The sequence below is a fragment of the Poecilia reticulata genome, linkage group LG23, assembly GCF_000633615.1.
Source record: "Poecilia reticulata strain Guanapo linkage group LG23, Guppy_female_1.0+MT, whole genome shotgun sequence".
Taxonomy (NCBI): Eukaryota; Metazoa; Chordata; class Actinopteri; order Cyprinodontiformes; family Poeciliidae; genus Poecilia; species Poecilia reticulata.
Window position 1 is genome coordinate 16,299,875 of NC_024353.1, and position 25,836 is coordinate 16,325,710.

The 25,836-nt window shown below is 40.2% G+C and overlaps 2 protein-coding genes across 3 annotated transcripts in view; one reads left to right on the forward strand and one right to left on the reverse strand.

The window, feature by feature from the left end:
- The window catches only part of syn3 (synapsin III), a 110,521-nt gene that overhangs the window by 46,078 nt on the left and 38,607 nt on the right, over positions 1-25,836 (reverse strand). For both annotated transcript variants that reach the window (XM_008401472.1, XM_008401473.2), the window contains exons 5-6: positions 19,878-20,034; positions 18,594-18,683 (exon numbers count right to left, since the gene is read on the reverse strand). In XM_008401472.1, the coding sequence (XP_008399694.1) occupies positions 18,594-18,683; positions 19,878-20,034 (247 nt within the window). The remainder of the gene's footprint in view (positions 1-18,593; positions 18,684-19,877; positions 20,035-25,836) is intronic.
- On the forward strand, positions 382-18,524 carry LOC103459693 (metalloproteinase inhibitor 3). The gene is made up of 5 exons (XM_008401471.2): positions 382-808; positions 8,308-8,390; positions 10,987-11,098; positions 14,233-14,354; positions 16,465-18,524. The coding sequence occupies exons 1-5, from the start codon at positions 388-390 to the stop codon at positions 16,660-16,662; spliced, it is 936 nt and encodes a 311-aa protein (XP_008399693.2). The 5' UTR covers positions 382-387; the 3' UTR covers positions 16,663-18,524.

Here is a 25,836-nt window from a genome sequence, read left to right on the forward strand (position 1 = left end):
TATATATGGGAAAATTAAACTAAGGGAAGTGCAGTGTTTTTGCTTGTTTTTAATAGTTTTATGCAGACATAACTAGACATGGCAAAACACGGGTTTTGCCATGTCTATCTCAAAATATGGTTATAAATACATTTTATCTGATTTAATCAGACATAAATATCTAATTAAAAATAACTAAATATTGAAAGGGAAGTTTACCTTTCAATATTTGTTTTTTTGTTGCTTTTTTTATTCAAACACTCTTTCCGTTACCCTTCTTAGGTGATGGTATTTTTTTCCCCCCTCCGCCAGTCATTCAGTGTTTTGACCGTCACTTTTTTTTTATTTGGTTAAACTGCGAGGGGGAAGTAGGAAAGTTTCAAGAGCGACGTCATTTTTAAAAACTGAATGGCATCACCGGGCTCTGATTGGCCGCTGCGGCCGCGAGCTCCAGAGTCCGAGAGAGGGGGGCGTGTCTGGGGCGCCGTATATGAGCCGCTGTCCTCCTGTCCACCGTCAGAAGGAAACGCTCACATAAAGCAGTGCGCAGCAACAGCAGCAGCAGTAGCAGCTCCCTCCTGGAGGTTATACACTAACAGAGAGCCACTTCCGCTTCTTCTGCCGCAGCGGACCCTCTCGGACTCCAACACAGTTTATTTCTTCCAGCAGCAGCACAGAGAGGAGCGGAACTTTGGAGACATGCAGTCTGTGTACCAGCACCTCATCAGCCTGCTGTTCGTCTTCAGCAGCCTGCAGGTCCCTCAGCTGACCGAGGGCTGCTCGTGCGCGCTCACGCACCCGCAAGATGCCTTCTGTAACTCCGACATAGGTGAGTCATTAATTACGTGGCCTTGTTGCTCGCTTTCGTTTCATATTAGCGCGAGGAAACGCTCAGGTCAAAGTGACGCATGTCACCGCGAGGAGGACAGAACGCACGTGAGCTTTGGTACACAGTAAAAAACTTGCAGGTCGAGTATCAGAGCATATAGCTTGCTACTGTGCAGCTTGTTACTGTGCATTTGTCTCTATAGCATGTAGTAATTTTACTATTCACGGGAGCTATATTGCATTAAACGACGCAGATAACTTCATAAGTCATGTTTTTAAAAAATGAGTATGGCTCTCTACCCAGGGCGGCATAAAATGCCGGGGTGGTGGTGGGGGGTTAGGGATGCTCCGATATGAACATGTGTGGCGACATGACCATCTGATATTAATATTGCCATTATGGCAGACAACTGATATTTACAGATATTGAATGTATAATATCTACCTTTCAAATAAATGCTTGTTGTTAATACTGGTCTTCTTTCATTTATCGGACTGATACCGATATGTCAGCCGATATCGATGTTAGTGCTAATATATTGTGCACCCCTATTTTTATGATTTGCTCTTCTGCAGTCAGCTTCTGATTGGCTGCTAAATTTGATTAATCTGTTTCACAGGTGTCAAGGGGTTTGTGACAAAAATGTTTATAAGACTTTTTCTTTTTTTGCTTAATATCAAACATTTATATTTTTGAGTAATAATATCCTTGCTATTATTGGACCCGACAGTAAAAACGTTGCTGTTTGTTTTAGCAGAGAGAGGTTAGTTTGGGGGAGTATACAAAGGAAGACTAGGAAACTGCTTTCCGTGGAGGGGTGCTGATTATGCAAGAATCCGCTCTGAGTTTAAGGTTTAAAATTGCACCTATAGGCTGCTTTCATGTTTTTACAAGATCCTTATTTGTCTGCACAGGGTGGTATTTCTGTGATGGGTAGCCAGATATCGCCGAGCAGTGGTACAATGGGGGGGTCACACAGCTGGTTTTACTACCTGGATATGCTTACCCTGGCAGCCCAGAATAATATGAACTCGGGATCTGGCTTAGCACTAGGATTAGGCGATTGAACCCTGAGGGGAATGAGGCCGTGTTTAGGTGGGCGGGGAGGCGGGAGCTGTGTGAGGGAACTGAGGTAATTCAGATAGGACACACTCTCACATTTCACCTGAAGATTTATTCCTTTCAGGCATGAAACCAGAGATTCTATCAGTATGCTTACCTTGAGATGATCTGTTTGCTTTTATTTAAAACTAAAGATTAACACTTGATTATTACACTGTATAATATAATGTCAAGCTATCAGTTTGTACATTAGTAGTACTTTTTAAAGTTTTTAAATTTTATTCTAACGTGCAAACAAGCAAACCAACACTCTTTCCAAATGCCAGATCAACAGCAGTATACCACAGTAGAGGTGTTTAGATGTAGATGACAGTTTTGTCTAGCCCTGAAATGGGCGGTACCCAACCTTTTAACAGCTCTTCAAATAGACGTTTACCCATAAAGCCTTTAAGGACTCCGCATTTAAAAAGAGAAAGTCTTAACTTCTTAACTTAAGATACTTCAAATCTCCAGGAGAGTAGATACACATCCAGCCAGTGACCCAGTTGGACCGAGTCAAAATGCAGCTTCCTCAAACACTAATCCACCACCTTTTTAGCAGTTTGGATGGCTCATGCTGCTGGCCCCTGCTGAGACTCAGCTGAGTAGAATCTGGAACTGACTTCAATGGGGACAGTCCACAAATCCCATTTCCAAGGTCATGGCTTGGCTTGAGATGTGCTTCCGAGTTCCTTGAGAAACTCCAAAGCATGTAGCTGCTGCGACTGGATGATCTGGGTCAAGCTTGGACATAAAGAATGCCATAATAAAGTTTTTATGAGATAAACAGTCCTATTTTTATATCCACAAGTCATTATTTTCATACATGAATGTCTTCTGCTTCTAAAACACAGTGGCTGGCAACCATAAGTGGTGCAAACATTAAGGTGACGAGAGAGAAATGCTGTAATTTACTCTGTCGACATCAAAGGCAACAAGCCTGGATCTTCCCAGTTTCAGACCTGAAGGGGAGTTCAAAGCATCTTGCTCTTGTTTTCTTGGCCCTAACCCATAATCGCCCACAAGCACACCGCTGAAAAAGAACGGCGAGGATAAAGCCCTGGAAACTGGGTTGCTGAAGCCTCTCTCTTTATGCTGAGAAATATTTCAACTGAAATGTAGAAAAACACTATATCCTTGAAGAAGCAGAAGATGTTTTGACAAACATTTAGGTAACCAACTGTCTTAAGAGACTTTGGCCACAAAAAATATCATTTCTTAATGTTGCTTAATGGAGCCATTCAGACAGCTAATTGGCTCTGTTAAAGCAGGTCATTCACTTGTCTAAAGGTGTGGCAATTATTCTCTCAACAAGGTCTTCCCTAAGCCAGATCAGAGAAGATTGACGCATCAATGCAGGTAAAAGGTGCTACAAGGTTGCAAACCTGGTGTAGTTGTAAAGAAGTCAATTTTGTAGAGAAAACATCTAGAGCCAAAATGTATTTTGCTTTGCATTTATTCTGGCAGTCAGTCCTCGCCTCCCTATCTGCAGCAGAACAGGTGATAGCTTGATAAAGCGCAGGCAGTCTAGACTCCTGTGGCGAGAGGCATTATGTAAGGGCGGACGGCTTCCAGAGTTTTCCCAAAAGTCAGTTGAAATACGACGAGATGTCAGAGTCGGGATTCCGGACAAGTCTGAGATGTTTGTCTCCTGAGCTGAGCGTATCAAATCTCCAGCCCACAGCCCCCTCCCTTCTGCAATGACCACGCACTTGTGGAGGCCAGTATGGGGGGCTGAAGACAATGACCCAACAGACACTCATCACAGCACTATAATATGACACAAAGCAAAGAGCTGATCACGTTTGGGAGGTTTAAGAAACATCCACTTGCAAATCTCAAAAAATGAAGTTACTCCGATGTATGATACCGCTGTCATTGCGAAAGCATGTTGGAGTTCCTCTGTTACGTTAGTTCTCATTTGTTCTTTTTGTAGACTTTTGTCCATATTTCCTATGCTTTTGAATGCTGTTCATCTGGAAGGTCTTTCACTCTTACTTTTAGAAAGCCATGATATGCAACCATGGCAACAAGGTATTGTTTTTGTTACTGGGAATGTCTGATTAGTACCTCAAAAACTCAATTAATACCTGAACTACAAACTCCTAATTCCAGAGGAGCTGAAAGAAGGCTTTATAGATGCAAAGCAGGACCACAGAAAAATCAAATGAGGCGGATTAACAGATCTTGCCAGCAACTGATAGTGTTACTCATGACGTAAAATGTGGAATATCGTCACTTATGCGATTAGCATGTCATGACAGTCTGAGGCTTTTGTCAGATTCATTACAATGTTGATCCTCCCTCCCACAGCATCACCATCCACAACTCTTTGAAGATACTTGTCTGATGAGTTACAACATTGAATATCCCTTTGAAATGAATAAAGCATTTCTGAATTAGAGCTGCACATCTAACCAGCTGCACATCTAACCAACCAGCCTGAAAGGAGAATCTGAAAGGTAGTCAGCCAGTCAGCAAATGGCAAGTGAGTGCAAAAAATAAAAAAATGTACGATGTAAATGCAAACTGGGTGCCTGAGAAGCAAAGAAAATATCAGGTGTTTGACAAGTTATTTCTTGGGCAGTGACCACAAGAATGGCAACTGTAGATTATTGGAAAACTTTCATGAGAAAGCTAAATTCATTGATATGGCTGTAATAATAATTGTCCTAGTGGGTAGATACTAGCTGAACTGAGTGTTGAGTTTAATTTGGGGAGACCTGTAGGAGTATTCAGATTACTTGTGTGTGTTGAACCATTGTTGTTGTTGTGTGTCCTGCTGTCTGACGGTGTTTGCTGCTTGATACTAGGGGATTGAGGATTGTATGAGCTAGTGTGTCAAGGTGGGCTGTGACTTTTGAACAGCTTCAAAACTAAAAATCAATTCCGCTATACCATTCTTGCCGTATAATTTTTCTTTTATGGTAGTCCAAGAACGATGATGCATGATGGCCAAGTGAGGTGAAACCTCTGACTTTACCTCTGGATCTGTTCTGGTCAGGAAAATAACCCATCCAGCCATGAGTAGGAAACGGAAATATGAAAAATGGCTAGAGAATAGCTGCCAGAAGAAGCAATAATTATGGTTTTATGAATGCATAGAACATAAGCAGGAGGAAATGAGATGGTGATACATAGTTTTTAGAAAAGACTTGACATATTTAGACATCCTGCATAAATGCATTATATATATTTTTCTTTGTCTTGTGGTTTCTTTCTGAGATGAGGTCCTACAGCCAGAGGACACCGTTTATTTTTGAGTGTGATAAAGTGTGAGAAATCCTCTTCCTCCCACTTACCTCCTCATACTCGGACAACTTCCTGCAGACTGAACTCAATAACTTCTCCTTGTGTCACTTTCTTCTTATTATTATTCCTCTTTTTCCACACAGGCATGCACCTATGTTACACAGTAACTCAATCCTTGTTATGGCTGCATTTTGTCACACTACGTAGGCTGAATTGAATGTTTAGCATTCACATTCAATCTTTTTTATAATCCCATGCTCTAGGCAATGGAGGCTGAGTGAAAAATGGATTCACTTTATTTCTGTCACATCCTGGTTACCTTTCTCACTATGAAAAGCCTCCCACTCATGAGACTGCATAAAGATTCCTCTGCAGAAGAGGATCACCACAGAAACCTAGAATTTTAAACTGGGAAGGGGAAATATTTTTATGTAGCAGCTAATTTATAACTTAAATACTGACTTAAATAATAAATTCCTACCAATCTAACATTAAGCACAATAAAAGGCTTAAAGAATTAATAAAATTCTGTCTTTGAAAAAAAAAAAAAAAAAACTAGCTTAAATGTTAAGCAAAATGGATTCAGAAGCACCATTAGCTGGGTTGGCTTTGACCATCATGTGGCTAGTTTTTTTGGCTTGCTAGGAGATACATTTATTGCATTCAGCTGCAGCTAGATGTAGTTTTGGTGTTGATTTTTGAGTTATTTTATCTACAAAGTTTGTGAAAAAACTAATCACTACATCCGGTTTTGCTAAATGTTGTAAGCTATCGTATTAGCAAAAAGCGGAGGAATGCTTTAGCTTCTTGATGCTATTTAAAGAACCGTCATATGTAATTTTTTAGACTCTTTAATTTGCTCATAATCTGTATTGTTATGTTACTCCATGTCAAATAAACTATGAGAATTTCACAGCAACTAACAAGTACAGTGGACCCCCAGTATTCGATGGGGTAAAGGGTCATGACGGTCCTCAAGTAGCTAAAACAGCTAGTACTCAAAACTCCTTATGAAATAATCTATAACTGCCTATTTTAATTGTTCAAATGGCAAAAAATACATTGATGCATTAATATACACAATGGAACCCATCTTGGCAGTACCACAGAAGTTAACATCTTCAGTCTTCCTTATTTACGCTTGAAGGTACAGCCAATCAGCACCAAGGAAACTGAATGCTGCTTTTGGATTGGCTTCTTTGCAGCCTATAGCATGTCAGGTATCAATGTAGCATTTTCTTTTGAATATTTCAGATGTGCTCTACAAAAACAAAAATCCAGAACGTTGCAATTTCAGGCAGCTGACCAGCAGCGCACTGCCACATCCAATGGAAAGGCAACCCTGTATAACTTTAACGCTTCATTCAGACAGAAACAAAATTCCTGGTCATTCAACGTTTGTTTCTCAATAAAGCTTATTGTAGGAACGATAAAAATTGAAAATTTTTGAAACCCTTTTTTGTTTTTTTACTGCATTGGCTTCAGCCAGAATAATGCATTGTTTAATTATACAACATTAGGGAATACTCTTTACAACACAGAGCAAGATGACAACTATCCTGGGATCATATTGGTTCACTGTGACATCTGTACCCAGCAGAAGCAGGTCCACCAAACCGAAAATGCAACCCCTCTAAAACTCAAACAAGTGCTTGTAGTACTGCTCTTCTGTCCAGAACAGCTGGGGCCTTTCACAGATTCCCATTGGAAATGGCACCGTCGCTGCCGGCCAATAAGAAGGATCTTATATGGACATGCGTCGGTTGATTTATCGGAGGTTCTTCCAGCTAGAACATTTGTTTTCGAGGTCAGACCAGAGTAGGAAAAATGGTTCTGCAATGAAACGCTTAAATAATGATGGGAGGTGTATTTAACTGAGGCAAAAGGGTCCCGTTATGTCTGCAAATTCCTTAGTAATTGTTCGCAGCAGACTTCTGTCAAACAGAGTTTGGGTACATTTAGCAGAGGTCAGTTTGTAATGGAGTGCTTTTGGATGAAATTAAAAGAGTTGATAGATTAATGGATCAAGGAAAGTTCTAGTGAAAGGTCAGGAAGCATGTGGTGGGTAGGAAGTTGTTGTGCACTAATCCTGACATGAACAATGTTGGTTTTAGATGGGTGTGCATTCTAAAATCTATTGCTTTTAAGATGATGATTAACTTCAAAAAGACTCATTAATGGTCAGAAACTGTTCAGAAAATAGCTGAAAAACATTCAAACTAGATTTTAGTATTTTCCTATCCCGATTTCCCATAAAAGTTACATCCGTCAACTTCACTCCATCCATCCATCCGTCCACAAAGGGTACTCAAGAATTTCCTTCATTTTCAATCGGTTCATGCTCTCTAACAAAAAAGTTAAAACAAACTCATTTCAAATTGGGGCCTTCACATCCAGAATAAATTTGCGGTGACCACAATATAACTACTTCCTGTACAAGGTGCCCACTTCTCATGTGCTAGCTTGACAAATTGAAAGCAGAACAGAAGGCGACACATCCCTCGTTTGCCTCTCTGCGGCCAATAAAAAAAGAATCCTGATTATTTTCTCCCCTTTATGTGGAATGCAAGCTCCCCGAAGAATGTGGGAAGGAAATTCCATGGAGAGAAGATAACAAACAAGACCAGTGTTAGTTGTGTCTGCGGCTGCTGGGGTTTGGGGCAGCAGGTGAACTTCAGAGGGCTGATGGCTTATGCAGGACCCGCATTAGGCCCCATCCAGCAGCTCAAATAAACGCTCATTTCTACACTCCGTTCCAGACGTTGCTCAGTAAGATCCATTATGTCAGAATCAGTTAAAGCAATCGGTCACTTCCAGGTGTTTTCAGCTCGTTTATGTGCATGAGGGTCCTCCGCACTGATAGTACACTTCCCCCCCAAAATGTTCTTTCTTGGTATATGTCTTCTTCTCCAATTCTCATTTAACTTTTCCATGAGAATTCCGAAGCGGTGTTCCTTCTGGGGCGAACAATGCAATGATGCAGGAAATTGGATAAACAGCTTACCAGTGTAGCTAACCTGGTTCTAATGCGCTATTCAGGAGGGGTTTAGAAATGCCCGCTCTCACCAGGGCGCAAGCTAATCTAGGATTAAAAGCAAAAGCACACTTTTGAGTTCTAACAAACATGTCCGTTTCTTTCTTTACAGTGATCAGAGCTAAGGTGGTCGGCAAGAAGCTGCTAAGAGACGGACCTTTTGGAACAATGCGCTACACCATCAAGCAGATGAAGGTGAGGATCTTACATTCCCTTTAGTCCTTAATGTTCATCTTTGAGCATTGAAGCTAAACAGAAACTTTGAGAACCTTTCAGCTAAGACTACATGGTATTAAATCATACGATTGCAATCATTTTTGCACCATTTGTAATAGAAATCTTTATCTTAACTGCTCCAACTCTCCATGGCCTTTATCATCTGCAGTGGTCGGCACACTTCCGCTAATCTGAGCTATGTGTGTTGATAGTTATGAATCCTTCAAGTAGACGTTTATCTTCATGCTCTTTTTTTGAAGTGATTGAAGACTGTTTATGCAGCGATTCCGTTTCCTCTCATGTTCTCTCTTCCCCGCCAATAACTTTATTTCAAACAAGAAACGTACTGGGTCAAAATAAAATACGGACAGTAGAGAATAAGATTTAACAATATCTGAGGTCATCATACAACATGTACATTATAATGTCAAAATGCAAATGCAAATGTTGAAGTGATTCAAGGGCAGATATAAAAGTTATCACTTTAGCATTAGCGTCTGCTAAATACCATTTTGGTATATTCCTTTAGCATCCTTTAGCACTAATGTTTATGATTAGCACCTTAGCATTAATGTCCACTAAATACTGTGTTTGTGTAGTGCCGGAAGAGTGAGCAAAACTAGTGCCTCTAATTAGTACTTTAGGGGTTAGCACAACTAACTTTGTTAGCAGTGTCTACCTCTTCTGGTCTGTGTCGGGTCTGAGCATCTATCTCAGTGACCTCAGCATAACCGAAAACGAATCGCAGCAAGTTCTGCATTCCAAAGACTTCTTTACATGTTTAATACTGAACACACCAACATAAGAATAATGATGTACAAGTGAAAAAATCCACTGTCTTGCCATCAACTAAATTAAGCTACATTGGTTATTGGAATTATAACTAAAACAATGTTGTAATGTTGTACTGAAAATACTTGAAATTAGAATTCATATTGTAAAAGCATGTATTGTAATATGAACACATTTGATTTCTAATAAAATGTATGCAATTCCAGTTCTCTACAGAAACCAGAAAAAATACCCACTGCTGTTTTTTTTCTAATATAGTAGGTAAAGCTCTCTGACAGACTGTCAGAAAAAGGAATGCAACTGGTAGATTGATAAAAACTCTATGGTTTTGTGTTATGAAAGTTTTTATATTATTATTTAGCTGCCCAGCTATTCTACCACCTAGTACAGTCATCTAAAGGTTATCAAATAGATTCTGAAAATTGTAAATGAAGGCAACTGGTGCTTAGCTCACAGAAAATACAACATTTTTAGGGAAAAAATAAAATAACTTTTCTGTATGTTAAATTTAATAATTTTAAGTTCATTATAACTCAATGTCAAGATCTACTGAATTGCATGAAATGCCCCCAATTTGAACCAAGCCTTTGTTTGTTTAGGTGAATTATAAACCTAATCTTCACCCAAGGTTGGCCCTTTTTGGTAACCTACTGAAATCAACATTCTTTTTGCCAAACTTTGTCTGATGCTCTGCCGATGATAGAGAAGTTTGTAACCTCATTTTAAAGCCATAGATCCAATTAAGACCAGAAGCAAATTTCTAAATTAAGAGTTGCTAGAAGAGAAGTTGTACATTTAAGACTCATTTTGAAAAATTGAGGTTATTAGATGAAAACCTTCACTTTTGAGATACAGAGCACTCTTATGATACAAATCTGTAATTGAATCATTGCTAGTTTGAGCTAATTTGATGTTAACAGCCACATGATTAATGGTCTCTAAACTGATGACATCAAGTCTTACTGTTATTGTTAAACTCCAGCTCTTAATGCTGGGCTTTTAATGTAGAAACCCATTTAAAAGCAATGATGAAACTATGATATAGGTTTAAGAAACTTACACCAGTGTCTCTCCAGCCTATAACTAAACGAAGACTGGAATTCTAGTCCTGAAAGGCAATCCCTCCTTTTCTCCGGATCCTTACATAACGCTCCATATTTCTGACAGATGCTGACATCGGCCCGCTGCTTTGACAGGAGCCAGGCCGAAGGATTAGTAGGCTTACGGGTATTACAGCTCAACCAAACTCCTCACACCGAGAGTAAACATTTCGTCAGAGTCACGCACCAGCATCTGTACAACAGTGGTCTTTTTGTTATGTATTACGACTGTTTGAGCTTATATAAAAAGCAAAGCATTCTCCAGATTTCCACAAATCCTATGAGACGGATCCCTTTGGCCTCCATAAAGCTCCACAGCTTCTGGCTGAGGTAATAGTTTGTTCCGTTTTTCTGGGAGCGCCGCGTCTAAACAGGGATTTCCTGTTGTTCTCAGAAAAATACATTACACCCTTAAAAAAAACAGAGAAGGAAGCAGTCCTCTGAAAACAGACTTTAGGCTGTGTACCTATCACAGTTGCACCACGTTATCTCGGATTTCACCAAAAGCCGAACCTTCAGATTCTCATTCCCTCGCGGTACTCCCTTAAAATAGTCATCTGATAAAGCAGGAGTGTTGTTTCCTTTTCCTTGTTGTTCATGTGGGGACTTTTGAGTGTCGCTGAGAGAACTCTAGCACTGTTTTTCCAGTGCCTTGATTCCATCTCCCTTTTTTTTTTTTTCAGATGTACAAAGGATTCGAGAAAGTTCAGCACGTGCAGCACATCTACACGGACGCCTCCGAGAGTTTGTGCGGCGTCAAGTTTGAGATCAACAAGTACCAGTACCTGATCACAGGTGAGCTGTCGAAGTCATACTTTGAAAAAAGAATGCTGCATTTTAATCGACCATATAATTGCTCAATTTGACATATTGAAAATAAATGTGCTTAATGAAAAAGTGTCGATTTCGAAAAAAACAAATTTTTAAATGAGACTTTTTGTCATTAGGATGATGTGTAGTTTTTTTGGGGGACCGAATTGAAATTCAGTCATTGTGCAAAATTGCAATGGAAAACCTTTTTTTGCATCACACGAGTCACACGATCAATAACCAGATGACACCACTGGCGCAAACCATAAAGAAAATGACAGGGAGTGGTAGCAGGATCATGGCGTTTCATGTTTTTTAATGACTTATCGCGTAAACATACTCGTTTACAAAAGTATGACTGTAATTGCATTTCTTGGTTAATAGAAACACTGCAAATTGCGAAATTGTGTTTTTTCAACCTTAACGTAATACTGACAAACTTTTGCACACAATTGTCATGAAAACGCAGCTTGTCATTGAGCTGTCTTTGATCGAATTTGATAGAATGAAGGCATAACATTTTTATTCAACTCAGTAAAATACACCAAAGAATTTGGTTGTAATGTAAGAAACACATGACAGAGTTCTGCACTGCACCCCCCCAGTAGATCAGATCCATTCAGTGCGATGAGATGTAGAGAACATTCTGGTCGGCTCCATGTTGCCAGGAAAAGCTGCTTTCCTTCCAGAGTCCAGCTACCGGCATGACGACTGTTTGACCCCCACTCGTCCTGTCCCACAGGACTTCATTTGTCTACTGACAAAAACTTTTCCCTCTATTATTAGACCCTTTGCTACTGTACAGAGGCGTTTTTTTTTTTTTTAAGACTTCCCTTTGCGTCTCAGCAGTTTTCTTTCCCTCACAGCTTATAATTACCAGCCAGCAGGAAGTGGCTGGCATTTTCCAACACAAGCACTTTATGAGTTGCTATTTCCAACAAGGATGCTGTTTACTTTGGACCCTGCAGCACTCAACTTATATAAGTGTCAGTGAGTCCCCAACCTGTAAATACTGTAACTCCACCGCACGGCGTAAGCCAACGAGCCGGCGTTGCCAGGCAACTACAGCTATGTTTACCCAGTCCGGGCACGGGTGACATCAGTGGATGTCTCTTTCTCTCTCTCTGCCCTCGGGGCGGCTATAATAAGTCGAGCCTATAGCCTCCGCTGGAACACGGGAGGCCTGCGGGATGAGCTATTGGAACCTGATTTGATCAGGCTTTAGGGGGCTCCGTACTGATTAGAGTTTTAGGAGCGAGTTGCACTCTGACCACAACTCCACGGTCCGGTACCGCAGCTTCAGAGGACGGGCTAAACGGGACAAATTTGTGACCTGTTGAAATGCCACATACCGACAGCACTGTGAAGGAGACAAATGGTGACAAATATTGTCGCTCCTGGGGGCTCACAGCGCTGGAAGTGGTCCGCTGCTAAACATAGACATCTGATGACCTCCAGATATTCCAAAATGGGGGTGTTGGTTTATTATGGGATTGTCTTTCTGTTGGTAAACGAGTCGGGATTCTGGAGAGAAATGTTGGCAGAATCCTAACTTACACTCAGGAGATTAAAAATGAGCTGAACTATAAAGCTCACTTTATAGTTTACCTTACCCAAAGTAAGTTAAGGTGTGCAAGTAGACACACTATTTGCTAGTTCTGGACTAACAGATTTAAGTCCATTTTCAACTCATCTGTCCAGTGAAAGTTATTCCAGAGGCTCTGATCTTTCTCGATGTTTTCTCTGGTAAACTTTAGTCTAGCCTTCATGGTTTTCTCATAGAACATCTCATCTGAAAGTTAAATCTATGTTGTCTCTATCCAAGTGTGGAGGCATATACTTTTATAACAGCAGTAATAAGAGCCTGTATCAGGGTGGATATTTATTGAGTAGTTTATTGTTTGGAGTGCAGTGATCACCGATCCTTAAAAAGCCCAACTTGCAGATTTCAATTTGGCCGATTTTCTTTGTTTGTCTGAAAACTTTATCAGATATATTGATAACGTTGCTAAGTGGGCAACAGTGGGGTTGTTGTTGTTAACATAGCATCTGGAGACTTGACCTGGTGACTGATTCTCAAACCTTTGTGCAGACTGACCGGTCAGATCTCCCAAAATTAAGGTTATCTGGGCTGATTTATCGGTGCACCCTTTTATGTTGTTTTCTAGTTGCAATAATTTGAATTTATTGCTAAATTCCAATTATTGAAATGCATTTGAAAATATGTGCAGGTTGGTGATACAAATATACAAATCACACTTCATGTAATTTGTCACCTTCAGAAATCCATGCAGTCACAGTTACATGGACAAAAATGGTAAAGAAATTGTAAATCATAAATTTTACTATTATCACAATAAACACTACAAAACATTGGGTAACATTTTATTTGAAGGGGGATGAATAAGACTGTCATGACACTGTCAAAAAACATGACATAACACCTGACATGAACATGAATAAGCCTTCATGAATATTTATGACTGTTGTCATTAAGCGTCATTCGGTAAATTATGACACTTTTAATACAAAGTTGACATTATTCAAAATGTCTGTGTTACGACAAATTGACATTAACCAAGACATCATTACTGTTTAAACTTTTCCTTTAATAACATAAAGTTACCTAATTTTTAAAGTGCAATCAGTAATACTTTTAGAACAAATTTATACCAGTAATGATTTCTTGGTTAATGTCAAGTTGTCATAACAAAGACATTTTGAATGATGTCAACTTTGTATTAAAAGTGTCATAATTTACAGAATGACGCTTTATGACAACAGTCATAAATATTCATGAAGGCTTATTCATGTTCATGTCAGCTGTCATGTTTATGACAGTGTCATGTCAGTCTTATTCACCCCCCTTCAAATAAAGTGTTACCAAACATTGTGTTAACATTTTAAATCCTTTTTGTCTGTCCCCACCCGCTGTGGTGACATTGTAAGTTGTCTCTGTTTACACCACGTTAAACTGCATTTCACCATGCAGTTGATGCCAAACATGTCTCGATTTTCTCGACTTTTGTTTGCCAGAGATAAAACCCTTTATAAAATCCTTTGCGGTTTGAGGTTGTATCTCTGGAGGAACGCTCTGCTCACCTCCTTTTGCTCCCCAGGTCGGGTGTACGACGACAAAGTTTACACGGGGCTCTGCAACTTCAATGAGCGGTGGGAACGACTGTCGCTGGCGCAGAAGAAGGGCTTCAACCACCGCTACCAGCTGGGCTGCAACTGCAGGGTGAGTGAAAATTACGTAGAGCTGACGGGAATGAGGCGAGCAGGCAGGAGGGAGGACGGAAAGCCAGGCCGGAAACTCCGTTAGCCACTACTAGAGGGGAGATTTAGTATTCATGGAGCCACTTTCACAGTTTCCATCTATTAAATTACCCGTTTGACCTCCACAAGCCAAGAAACTAAGATATTTTTATGAACATTTTTACGGCCTAGTTTCCACTTGCAGATTTCATGGATGTTGAATAGTAGCAGAAATGCAGAAAAGAGCGAGTTTTACTGCGATCGCTGGGAATTAATTAACAGCCCTGGAAGCGGCTCCGGTCTTCATTCCCAGCTTCTCCTCGCTGCAGCGTGCAGCTGCTGACCCTGCCGCTGGGCGCCGTCCTGGACATCTGCTAACACACTCAGCCACTATCAGCGATAAGTGGATTAGCAGAGGGAGCCTTTTGTTGGCCATGCGGGTCAGGGCGTCAGCCGCCCCGTCACTCAGAGCAAAGATGACCGAGAATGATAGAACATGATTCCATGTTAGCTCCACCTTTGACTTGATGCCTTTAAAGAGCAGGAAATGAGTCGTAGCGCTCGTACCAAGCATTCGGATGACAGTTTAACACTGAATAACAAAAATGGGAAGTTCTCTCTCTAAAATGTGTCGACTGAATTTGCCAGTGCATTCATTTCTGAGACGAGTGCAGCTCTTTGCAGCAAGTGATTCACTTTTCCTCCCACCACATCTAGCCTCTTTTCTGTTCGTCACCTCTACGAGCGGCAGCATGAATCCTTCCCGTCAGTCGGTGCCATTCATTCATTCGGGGAGCGGCATTTCCCCCCCCTCTTTTTTTTGTGTAAGCACCTGGCATAATGACGCACATTTCAAGGCAGAGTGGAGCCCGACTAAATCCTTAAACTACCCAAAAGTTGAGTGCATTAGGAAGACGCTTCGTTTCACATTCCTCAGCACAAAGCATACAAGCATCAGGGTGAAGTTGGCAGCTCCACTCTCTAAACGGTTTCCTTTTACTGAACCACCTGATCACCACAGCTGGATAGATGAAATGGGACATGTTGGAATATTTTGCTGAATCCAATTCTGAAGTTGCTTTTAACTCCTTACATGAAATCCAGTGTCTTTCTCTTTCTCGGATGCTTTAAAGTATTGACACATTCTACAGTCTCTTCATCTTCATAGAAAATATGAATGCATAAAATCTACTTGGATCTATTTGTAAAGGTTTCCCCACCAAACATTCAATCATTTACATGATTCCAACCTCCTTAATGCCAGTTAAAGTATTACTTATTACGGAGACAGAGTGATGATTAAAGTCTTTGATATGTTCAAACATGACCAACATAGATTGGACTGCACTTACAAGATGAATTTGTATTTTATCAGGATTAAGGTGTTTTTAAAAAGCCAACATGGAAGATCTAAGAGCTTATAAACGGCTTTAAAGATGCCATCTAATGTTATGTATTTATATTATATTGGCTTTTTTAGTTTGAATAATTAGGCCCAATTATGGATTATGTCTTTTTAAAAAGACAATGGTTCATTTATGAACCTTGTGATTTGACTATTAATGAAATAGTAGCAATAAAAACATCTTCTGAGTAATTGTGGCATTATTTACAGAGAGTCAATATTTTTACTAAAGCATAAAATCATGGAGTCTCTGGTGATGTTTTAATAAATAATAATAAGAATAAATCAAGAAAGAAAGTGGTCTCCATTTTGCTAAGGCTAAGTGTGTTAGCCTTTATTTATTCCTGTCAGCAGGAGCCTAGCTTGTCTCTGTCGTAATAATAAAACAGAAGTTGTAAATAGACTGAACAGTAGAAAAAACAACAACTTAAATTTACTGTTTTAAATGAGAATGAAAGCCTTTCGTCGCTATGCTACATTCACTAGCATCCTGAAAGAACTAGCTTTAGCATATGGATTTAGAGGTTGTTCTATTTTTAGTGGTTTCTCTTTTACCCCAATTGCTTTAAATGCCAAGCAATTTTTGAATGAATTTTCTTTAAACTATTTAAGAGCTTTATCTGAATAGGTCAAACCAGTTTGTTTGTTTCAGGGCTCTGTATTTAGTTGTGTTTTTCTCTGTCGGTAGATTAAGCCCTGCCACTACCTGCCCTGCTTTGTGACTTCGAAGAACGAGTGCCTGTGGACGGACATGCTGTCCCACTTCGGCTATCCCGGCTACCAGTCCCGACACTACGCCTGCATCCAGCAGAAAGAGGGCTACTGCAGCTGGTACCGAGGCATGACCTCCCGCGATAAAACCATCATCAACGCCACTGATCCCTGATTCCAGGCACACCATGCCCAGAAACCAACGCTCTCCCGCCCCGATTCTGTCCCCCATCTCGGATTCCTCTTACTGGACTCGTGACAGCCTTCTTTAAAAAGGCAGAAAAGAGCAGATATATTACAGTGCCTGTCTGTAGCACTTCTGATAGAAAAAAACAACATAAAACAAAGTGTCGTTGTAAAGGTTGCCCTTTAGCCTTGTAAAGTTTTCCCACGTCAGCCAGCTACCATCATGTTTTAATTTGTGGTAGAAACAGTAGAAGTTTATCAGACGTTTATACGGGAAGACCGTTATCAACCTCAGTTGGGATCGTAAAATTGAAAAAGTGGCACCAACCTTAAGCAGCTAATCTACTGATGATTTGATTGATATCTTGCCAGTAACACAGACCATCTTAAGTGACACACACCAAATTAAAGATTGAGGTGAAATCTGTTCACAATAGTACACCTGCTAGCAGGACTGCCAAAACACTTCTCAATAATGATTTTGTGCCAATATTGAGGTATGAGAATTATACTTCTTATAGATTCAAATTCTGAAAATGTAGATTCAGATCAGCCATGTTGAGTTTTACTGCAGCATCCGTCTTTACCTCGGCTTCCCTGAATGTTTCTAGTGCAACTCACCTACAGTTGCACCTCAGCCCCGTACACTTCCTCCTTTGTTGTGCACAGATGATCAAACGTTAACACTGATTCAGTGCCAACAGAGGCAGGAGTTCTTTTTTCTTTTGAGTTGTGATATTTTATTTTATGCTGTATATAAAAATAAGCTAAAGAAATGCTGAAATCTCTATAATGCATTTATTTATGTTTATTGGATTACACAGTAACCCTGGTATACATGCAAAGACAGAATTTAAAAAATGTACAACACATCAAATCAGTCAGTGTGAAAGACACGCATCGAAATTTTAAGGTACTTTTTTTTCTGTTTGATCATATTTCCCTTGGCTGGTACTATTCAACAACCCGCTGATAGTTCAGTTTAAACAGGTCTCACAGTATGAGATATTTTCTAAGTGTATATTCAATCTTTTGTATTTAACTATTTTAAATGAACATTATATATAAATATATAAAAAAGAAAGTAATTTTATTGTCACTAAGATCATTCTTTTTCATCTGCTCCAGTCTGGATTTTTTTTTTCTTGTTAGCTTCCTTTCAGTCCATTCCATTAGCGGATGCTGATTTGCCTCAAATGGATCAACAACCCTTTTTTTAAAATCAGCAAAGTTTCTATTGAAGGCCTAAGAACCAACATTACTAAGTTCTGCCAGTTGGATATGATGCTAAACGTTAGCTTTGCTAACACCTGTTAGCTAAAATGCAACCATTTGTTTTTCAACATTTAGCCTCGAATTTTTACATAAAGCAAAAAACATTTTTGAAACTACATTTAAATAAAGCTTTAGATTCTTGCGAAAGCTTTTACCCAAATTTCTTGACAATCTTAAACTAAGCTAACCAACTGTTGATTATAAGCTAGCAAATAGGAAGCCTCGACTTCTTCAAGCAACACAAATTTCATTTTCTTCTGTGGGCCGAATTGTCTTCATTAGCGTCCATAGGGTTCCTCCTCCAGTTGTGGCATTTCTGTGTCATTATTTCTGTGGTTTCTGTTTGTGTAAATATACTTTCTGCTTAACACAGAAACAATTGGTCAAGTTAAAACTAAAATGGAAAAAAAAGAGGAAAAACTGAAAACAAGAAAGCTGTGTACAGTCTGTGTGTAAGCACTGATTCCTGAATTGTGTGGGGTGGGTGGGGGTGTTACCGTGTAAGGGTAGATAAATGTTTGACTTAATTTCTGTGTTTTATATTTTTATAATAAAGAGTCAATGAAAAACGGACCAAACAATGCTTTTTGTGATCTCTTGTGCATTTCAGGGGGTTTCTAGGGAATAACTTCAGAAATCACTCACCATTTGTGTGTGGTTTGGGTAGAAGGTTTGTTCGTTTAGGGGGAACTTCTCAGGGCCGAGGGAGTGGTAGAGCTTAATCATTTGAGAAAACTGTGAAGAGAAATAAACAAGAGGACAAAAGCTGTTAGGTAGAACCTACAGCTGTAAGAAAAAGCATTTAGAGATTTCTCTTAATTTAGCTTTATTCACCCTTAAATATTGTTTTTTAATGAAAAAAAACTTTAAAATCAGATGGAGATAACATTAATAAGTCCAAAATTAGATGGTTTCATTAATAAGGTGAAAAAAACTACTCAAATAACCAGTTCAAAATTGCATTCAGTATTTTACTAAGGTTTTCTATCACTCTCCTGCAGTCTTGGTGACCCTCAGGACGAGTGCGGCAATCGGTTCCCGAAACCACAAACCCCCCCCCCAAAAAAAACTTGTAAAACGTGGGGTCAATGCGGCCCTGCCGGACCGCACACAGGATCCAAATGACCCAGTCTCTTATGATCGCAGGAAGATTAATGGATATAAAATTAGCATGATGATCTGAGAGTGACAAAAAATTTTAGAAACAAATCTGTAAGAGAGCAATGGAGTTAGCGCTGTATACTCAAGGACATTTATGATTAGGATGTCAGCTGGTTGACGGTTCATCTTGAAGTCACCATCTGGCACTGGGATAATAAAAGCTTTTTATTGTCTGGAAATTTAAGGAAATAGGACTGAAACAGTTGAGGTCCACCCAGTCAGAGCTGGTTCTAGCAGCCATTGTTCAAACAGTGTGTTAAGGCAACATCCATGATCGCTTCTAGAAACACTGGGCACCACACAGGCATTGGGTTGAACTTATCTTTCATTGTAATTAATTTGTATGGGCAGATCCAGACTCTAGGAATACTACGCAGTGATTTGACCACTGGGACGTTTTGCATGCCTCATGAAATAAAATAACTGAATGATAAAACGGGAAGCAAAAGTACCTCTACAGACCAATAAGCATAAAAGTGTCAGTCCTGGTGAAACATACTTTAAACTCCAATTGTACCCGACAACACCGCATTCATGAAGTCACACAGAGCTAAGCATTTACATGTTTTTCACCGGAGATTTCTGGCTTTTCATTTCCTACAAAGCTACTAATGAGTACAGTGACAAAGACCTCCTGCTCCAGGCACAGGTGTTCCTGCTCCGTGTAATGGCCCTTATAAATCAGCCAGAGGCAGCTGCTGAGAGGGTAAGTCTGAGCACCCTATGGAGGTTAAAGCAGAGCAGAGAGAGCTGTTTAAGACTACTTACCACCCAAGGTTTGCTGCAGAAATTATATAGAGAGAAGAGGGAGTTGACACTCGGCACGCCACCAAAATGCAGGCCGATCACAATGTTCCTGAAGTCCTCGCCGGGAATCATGCTGTAGGCGTGTTGACGAATCAGGACGAAGTCTGGCTTAAAAGACCTGCAGACAGACATCAAAGGAACCATGAACGTGTACAGATAGGTCAAATTTAAAATGCATTAGGTGAAAGGCCTCAGCATTGAGGAAAAACCATTTGGCTCAACTGATCGAATTGCGGATTTCAAAACCAGACGCCAAAGAGTTGTGGGAATTTCTTGAGGTGGGTGGTGGACAAAAGAGCACCATGTCAGAAACTGTTTTTTATTTGTCAATAAGGGCGTCTGCACACCCGATAGTCTGGTAGACTGGGTTTGACTGGGGACAGAAATTGCAACATTTGCTACGTTGAAGGAAGCGACATAAAAACCTCTGGAGACACTGAGCTCAACCTCCTTCTTCAAGAGATGTAAACAAAAATGGAGTAGTGTGAGATTTTAAACGTTGAAGGACCAAAAGCCATTTCTCTCACTACCGCTAGACTCAGAAGATTGTTTTGATTGTATTTACCCAGAATGCCCTGCACTGTTGTCCACAGACTGCTTCTGGAGTGATCTCCAGTCTGCTTGGCATTCACATTCACATCCAAACTGCATTTACTTCAACCAAGCCGGTTTTTAGTCAGACCAGAGTTTGCTTTTTTGGTGTGATTGGGCATCCACACCTCCCCAAACGAACTGATCTTCTGATCTTTATAGGCAAACAAACCAGAGTTTGATTGAAGTGGACTAAACAAGGCTGGTGTGAATCTTCATCGCATAGGTGGTTAAGGTTATGCTACAGTTAGCAAAAAAGAAACTGAAAATCTATGCTTGTTTGTTATAGCGGCAATGTAAGATTACCAGACTCCACTAAAGGCTTTTTGTGAATTTGGAATAAACTTAGAGGATAACATGAGCTGACATTATCTGTTTAAATAACAGCACCTGGTTGCACCCTAACCCCATTTTGAGTTAGGTATTGATAAAAGGTTGGCACAATGACTTTGGGTGAAAATCAACCAAAAGTACAAAAGGTACAGAACAACAAAGACACACTCCAGGACTCGTCTCACTGTCCTCAAATTCCTTAAGTCCGACTAACATTCAAAAAAAGATTTTAAGAATGCATCAAATTACATTGTGTAACTACTGTGTTCATTCAATAAGTTAAGAATGTCATGTTTTATTAAAACCTAGACTGAAGTTGTGAAAATTCAACTTGATCTCATAACAACCTGCTCTGTTGACTCTGGCTGATCACCAAAGACAACATGAAGCAACATTCCCAGAAACAGACGCTGAACAGGATCCGTGTTCACACCGTCACCGAACCTAAAAAACTTTTATGCAACTCAGTTTATGATCAACTTAAAGGCCGCAAAGACCACAAGTCCCAGCCCAAATCCTCATCCGCCCACAATGATGCGTGACAGTTGGTGTGTAGTTTGTGTTGATGTGCTTGCTGCATTTCTTTTTGCATCCACATTTGTTTTAATACAAGGCTTACGACCAGTAATCTCTTCAAACAAACCGTACCGGTTCAAACTTTTATCCAATGGTGGTTCTATTATGAACTTGAACATTGAACATGCTAACTGAAGAATGAGATGGAGCTTTTGTTTTCATTTGCAATTTCTCTGACATTTACAGCAATCTGACTTCTGACTCAATTTTTATCAATCTGGACCTCAGATTCTTTGGAAGTGACTTTTCAACCCTTCCCATGTTGTTTGGCAGCAGCAGGCCCATTGCTGATATTGTTCATCTTTAGCATTGTGCAGATCATGTTCCTCTAAAGTCCTAAGACATCAGGAAGAATCCACTCAGCTGCATCACAGCTGATTAACGTTTCCGTTAATCGGAAGGTGGAACAGACCAGATCGTTTATATGTTGAAACCTCAGGGCTGCTTACAGTTTCCTATAATAAGTGACAGACTGGATGCATCTTAGTATGCAATCATCAAGAGTGACATCTTTCCTTAGTGAACATCCTATTGAGACCTGACTGTGTTGGGGACAGAAGTCTCCAGCACTTCTCAAGCTCTGTCAGCATATGAACACACACCGGCTGGGCTGTGTGTGTGTGTGTGTTGATGGTCATGAGCTTCATTAGTCTCAGACTGTCGGGCTGAAAGGTGAAGAACTTCTCATCGATCCAATTAGCAGCCTGATCCTTCCTTTACAAACTGTTCTGGGAATGAATCCAAGTGTTTCACGAAGAACCTGAAGTCCTCAACTGTTTTACATTTATCAGAACAAAATTAGACTCACATACTTTTGTTTTTTTTCCCTTCAATAACTTGTTTTCTGTTTTGCTTTCCTTAGATTTCATGAACTGATGAGATGAGCAGGTTATGTCATCTCTCTTTGGGGATTAATTAACTGGCTGAGCAAAGGTCATGCCGGCTCTCCTTTTCATGTCACCAAACTGAAAGGCTCAGTCAATGAAGCATTAATCAGAGAGGCAGCAGAGAGACCCAGGGTAGCTCTGGAGAAGCTGTAGCGATGTGCAGCTCAGGTGGGAGAATCTGTTGACAGGACAACGCTACAGAAGTCTGGCCGTGTGGAAGAAAAACTGCTATTGATCCTTGAAAGAGATTCAGACGTAGTCCTGTTAGTACTTCCCTACAAGCCACATGGGAAACAGGCAGCATGTGTCCCATGTATAATGCTCTCTGTTTCTCATTATATTTTACATTTATTCATCATTCATATTTGCTCGTTCTGAACCATTTGAACAAGGTTTGTTGCAGTTTATTGTTTTCATGTTTGACCAAGGTATTCAACATTGTTGTTTTTGTCTTTTTCAGTTTCTACATTATTTATTTTTACATGGGTTGTTCTATTCCTAACTGCACTGATTGAACAAATCTAAGCTGTGTTGTTTTTATATGTTGGACCAAAGTTGTGAAGCTATTGTTGTATTTAAGTGAAATGTTTCAAGTCAGTTCATCGGTTTTTCTGTACCGGATCGGCATCAGCCGATACTAAATCTCAGATATCGGTATCAGAAGTGAAAAATGTGAAGAAAGGAGGAGAAGGAACAGCTATGAACATACCCCAGGACTGACATGTCTGTGACTTTTCTACAGTACAATCTGTGCCAAAAGATGTTGTTGTATTTTTATTTTTTTTTAAATCAACATTCCTTAGCCTGGAAGCTATTCATACTTGGGACAATGTGTTGCCATTTGGTCTCCAGATCCCATTATCACGAAGAATCTCTGACCTTCTAATAAGCTCTGAAGGAATATGTGTGTTCCAGAGAGCATTTTTCGCCGTAAAGACCTTGTGCTCGTCTCAGAAGCTGATGAAGGCCTTATCTTCCTCCATCAGCCTGTCTCACGTTGATAAGACTAATCGCGGTAAAACTCAGCGGGAATGCCACAAATGTCAAACAGTACATACCGAGGCTCAGTCCAGGGTGGATACACAATGCTGCATTGTGCTGCGGGGGCTCTATGGCGTCACAGGGAAATGCACCTTACAGAGAAAACTCTCTGCTTTCCTGTTAACGAGGGTAGATGCCGCCGCATGACACCAAAATTATAGCTAGGTTTGTTTTGAGACATTTTGGACTTAAAAGGTCAGTACTTTGAAGAAAATATTTATACCACTTGAGCCTTGGCGTTACACAAGAAAAAAGAAACTTAATTTCGTTTCAATCTGATCATTCCCCTTTCAAGGGGAAATTTGCTCAAATGAAACGACTTTTTGAAATAACTTATCTTTCTATGGAGTTGTGATTTTTCGGGTTGATTTCTTCAGACTATAGCAAATCTTTATAAGATAGACTATGCAGAAAAAGGAATGATTGTTTGAGAGCGCAGGAATTCCTGAGGCAACCAAATGATCGGCAGCAAGGCATTACATTTCGTAAGCATCTCCAGCAGCTCTTTTGCACCATTACGAAACAATGTTGAATTGACAAGAACGCTGGGAAAGCAGAAGTTCTTTCAGCTTTCAGAAATTTTCCCTCGAATGAATCATACTCCAACTAGCACAAAGACTTACCCATCTATGAGAATTTCTGCTAAAATCTCTCATTGACTGTTGCCGAGTAAATGGAAGTTGCTCACCAAAGCCAACATGGTTCCTGATGATTTACTGTGCAGTTCTAGTCTCTGAGGTGGTTCTGCTGGACACCCCATGTTTACCCCTCTGGTTCTGCAACAGCCTCCTGAGGGGAGCCTGTTAATGCATTTGTCCCTCCAACAGCCTGAGGAGAGGTCTATGCAAAAGTTCCACCTTTAAAGCAACAATTCAGTCTGTAAGCTTGTACAGACAGTGGATGGATAGTTTCCAAATTCATTTCCCACATCTTCTCATGACCTTTGGTGAGGTTGCCTGGGTGAGCATGTACCTTAAATTAGTTAATATGAGTTTCTCCTTCCATGCTGTGCTTTTGACTTTGGGTACTTGGGTTATACCCCAATGCCCTGACGCCAAAATAAATTGGAAGTTTCTACATTAAGATTACCACAATGATCGGTTTGGCAGTCGAGTAACACATGTAATGAAAACCATTGCACTACCAGTGTGGGCTGAATGGGTTAACGATGTTCATAAAGGTCATTACAATAATCGTCTGTTGGCTCAATCATCAGACCCTCACATAAAAACCCAGCTGAACCTACTAAAAGGAAGTTAGATTTTTTGACTTTCGGTATTATTGCGGGTGTTAGGGTCCTCGCGGGCGCCGTAACGTGTGCTGCAGCAGCATTAATTAAGCCCTCTAAGAGCAGTAAAGAGAATGTTCCCGACAGTTTTACAACTTTCGCCTCACATTTCATCCCCCCGACCCCATTTTTAGTTTGGGGATCTGGTGACAGCCCAAGATACTTACGGTTCAATTATCTTAGCAAACCACTTCCTCGTCAAAAGTTTACCAATCAAGTGAGAGACACCGATCAGTGCTGGCTAATTGTTTGTTGTGCATTCTTTTTTTAGTACAGCTGGGAATCTGTGGTTATGGCAGAAAGGAGACAGGCTGCTCTGAGGCTTCTCATACTTTGGCTGCTGTCATCTGCTGTTTGGCCAGATCAGCATTCCCACTCTGAGCGGAGACGCTTGATGGAGGTTTTGGCAGCAAGAGCCAGAGAAGCCAAAGGGCTGACTGCAGAATTTCATCTGGAAACAACATGCCACAACTACTGTACTTTGTGGCATACCGTTCTGCTACGCTACACATGCCACGTAGCACATTCAGCAAATTGTTACAGATGGTTTTGACAACAGGTATTTGCTTGTTTTCATATTCCACAGGTAAAACCGAGTCTGTGTCAGTCACACTCTGCCTTAGGAAAGGCTGATGTTGTCTATACCTGCTGAAGTTGGAGCGATCAGATGAAAACTGAGTAATAAAGCTGAAAAGTCACTGAGTAAATCTGAAGGGACATTCGCATTGAAGGATATTTTTCCTTCCAATAGCTGGTTCAGTGATGTTTGACATGTATTATGATAAATGTGGGTCTCAAAGCTCCTCTAGTCTGTCATTATGTTCACATGCATCTTGAAGAAAGCACATTCACACACCCTAAATAATCATCAGACCCTCACATAAAAACCCAGATTAACCCAGGAGGATATTACATTTTTTATTTTTGGGTAAAAAAATCCACAATAACTAGAGGAAATGATCTGGCATTATGGTTGGTGCACTTTCAAATTTGAGAAAAGAGGGGTAAGGTAAGGGCTCTCCAAACTGCCCAGGTGACACTATTTACCATCTAATTGTCTTGTGTTGGAAACCATCACCTGATGGGGCAGTATGATGTAAAATAGATTTTCTTTAGCTTTATAATCATGTTATAATGTCATTCCCTCATTAAAAACAAAGCTGGCGTGTTGCTTCATGCGTTTCATGCATGTTGAAGCTGCTGT